The sequence below is a fragment of the Dipodomys spectabilis genome, unplaced genomic scaffold, assembly GCF_019054845.1.
Source record: "Dipodomys spectabilis isolate Male_0828 unplaced genomic scaffold, ASM1905484v1 ptg000019l, whole genome shotgun sequence".
Taxonomy (NCBI): Eukaryota; Metazoa; Chordata; class Mammalia; order Rodentia; family Heteromyidae; genus Dipodomys; species Dipodomys spectabilis.
In genome coordinates this window covers 10,140,149-10,141,099 of record NW_024870696.1, presented here as the reverse complement: position 1 = coordinate 10,141,099, position 951 = coordinate 10,140,149, and the positions used below count along the sequence as shown (strand labels likewise).

General features: G+C 44.0%; 1 protein-coding gene across 1 annotated transcript; it reads right to left on the bottom strand.

Moving 5' to 3' along the window:
* Nucleotides 1–951, bottom strand: LOC122103994 (olfactory receptor 2AJ1-like). Its single transcript, XM_042674690.1, has one exon. The coding sequence runs from the start codon at nucleotides 949–951 to the stop codon at nucleotides 1–3; it is 951 nt and encodes a 316-aa protein (XP_042530624.1).

Sequence of the window (951 nt, the reverse complement as noted above, 5' to 3'; positions counted from 1 at the left end):
TCAATTTTTGTTCAGAAAGTTACTTTGGAACATACTTTTGGCAGCAGCCAGAACATCTTTATTCCTAAAGCTGTAAATGACGGGGTTCAGTGTGGGTGTGAGGATGGTATAGAATATGGCCAGGAATTTATCCAGACCTGGAGTGTGGTATGGCCTAGGTGTCATATATGTAAAAATAAATGGTCCATAGTACATTATGACCACAACCATGTGGAAAGAACAGGTAGAAAGGGACTTTTTCTGCGCCTCTGAGGATTTCATTTGGAACACAGTGTGTAGAATTTGTACGTAAGACGCAGAGATCATGGAGAAAGGGATCAGCAGGAAAATAATGGCACTAACATCAACTCCCCTTTCATAGTGAGATGTGTCAACACAGGACAATTTCAGCAAGGCTGGGAATTCACAGAAATAGTGATCAATAACATTAGAGTTACAGAATGGAAGGTGCATCACAATAACTGTGTGAACTATGGCATTGAGGGTTCCAACCAGCCAGGACCCTGCAGCCATGAGCCTGCTGACAGCATCCTTCATGAGCACTGGGTAGCGCAGAGGGTGGCAGATGGCTGCATAGCGATCATAGGACATGGCAGCCAAGAGAAGGCACTCACTGCCCAGCAGGATGAGAGACAGAAACAACTGAAAGCCACAACCCACAAAGGAAATAGTTTTGCTGCCAGACAGAAAGTCGGTGATCATCTTGGGGACAATGTTGGAAATGTGCAAGATATCCATGAAAGAAAGATGGCTGAGCAGGAAGTACATTGGGATATGGAGTCGTGCGTCTCCTCGGATAAGGAGGATCATGAGTGCATTTTCTGTCACACTCATTATAAAGATGATAAATACACATGAGAAGAAGGCTAGACTTGCTTGGGAAGATGAGAAAAGTCCCGCAAGTATAAAGTCACTACCAAAGTTGAAGGTGTAGTTTGTATGTCCCATCAT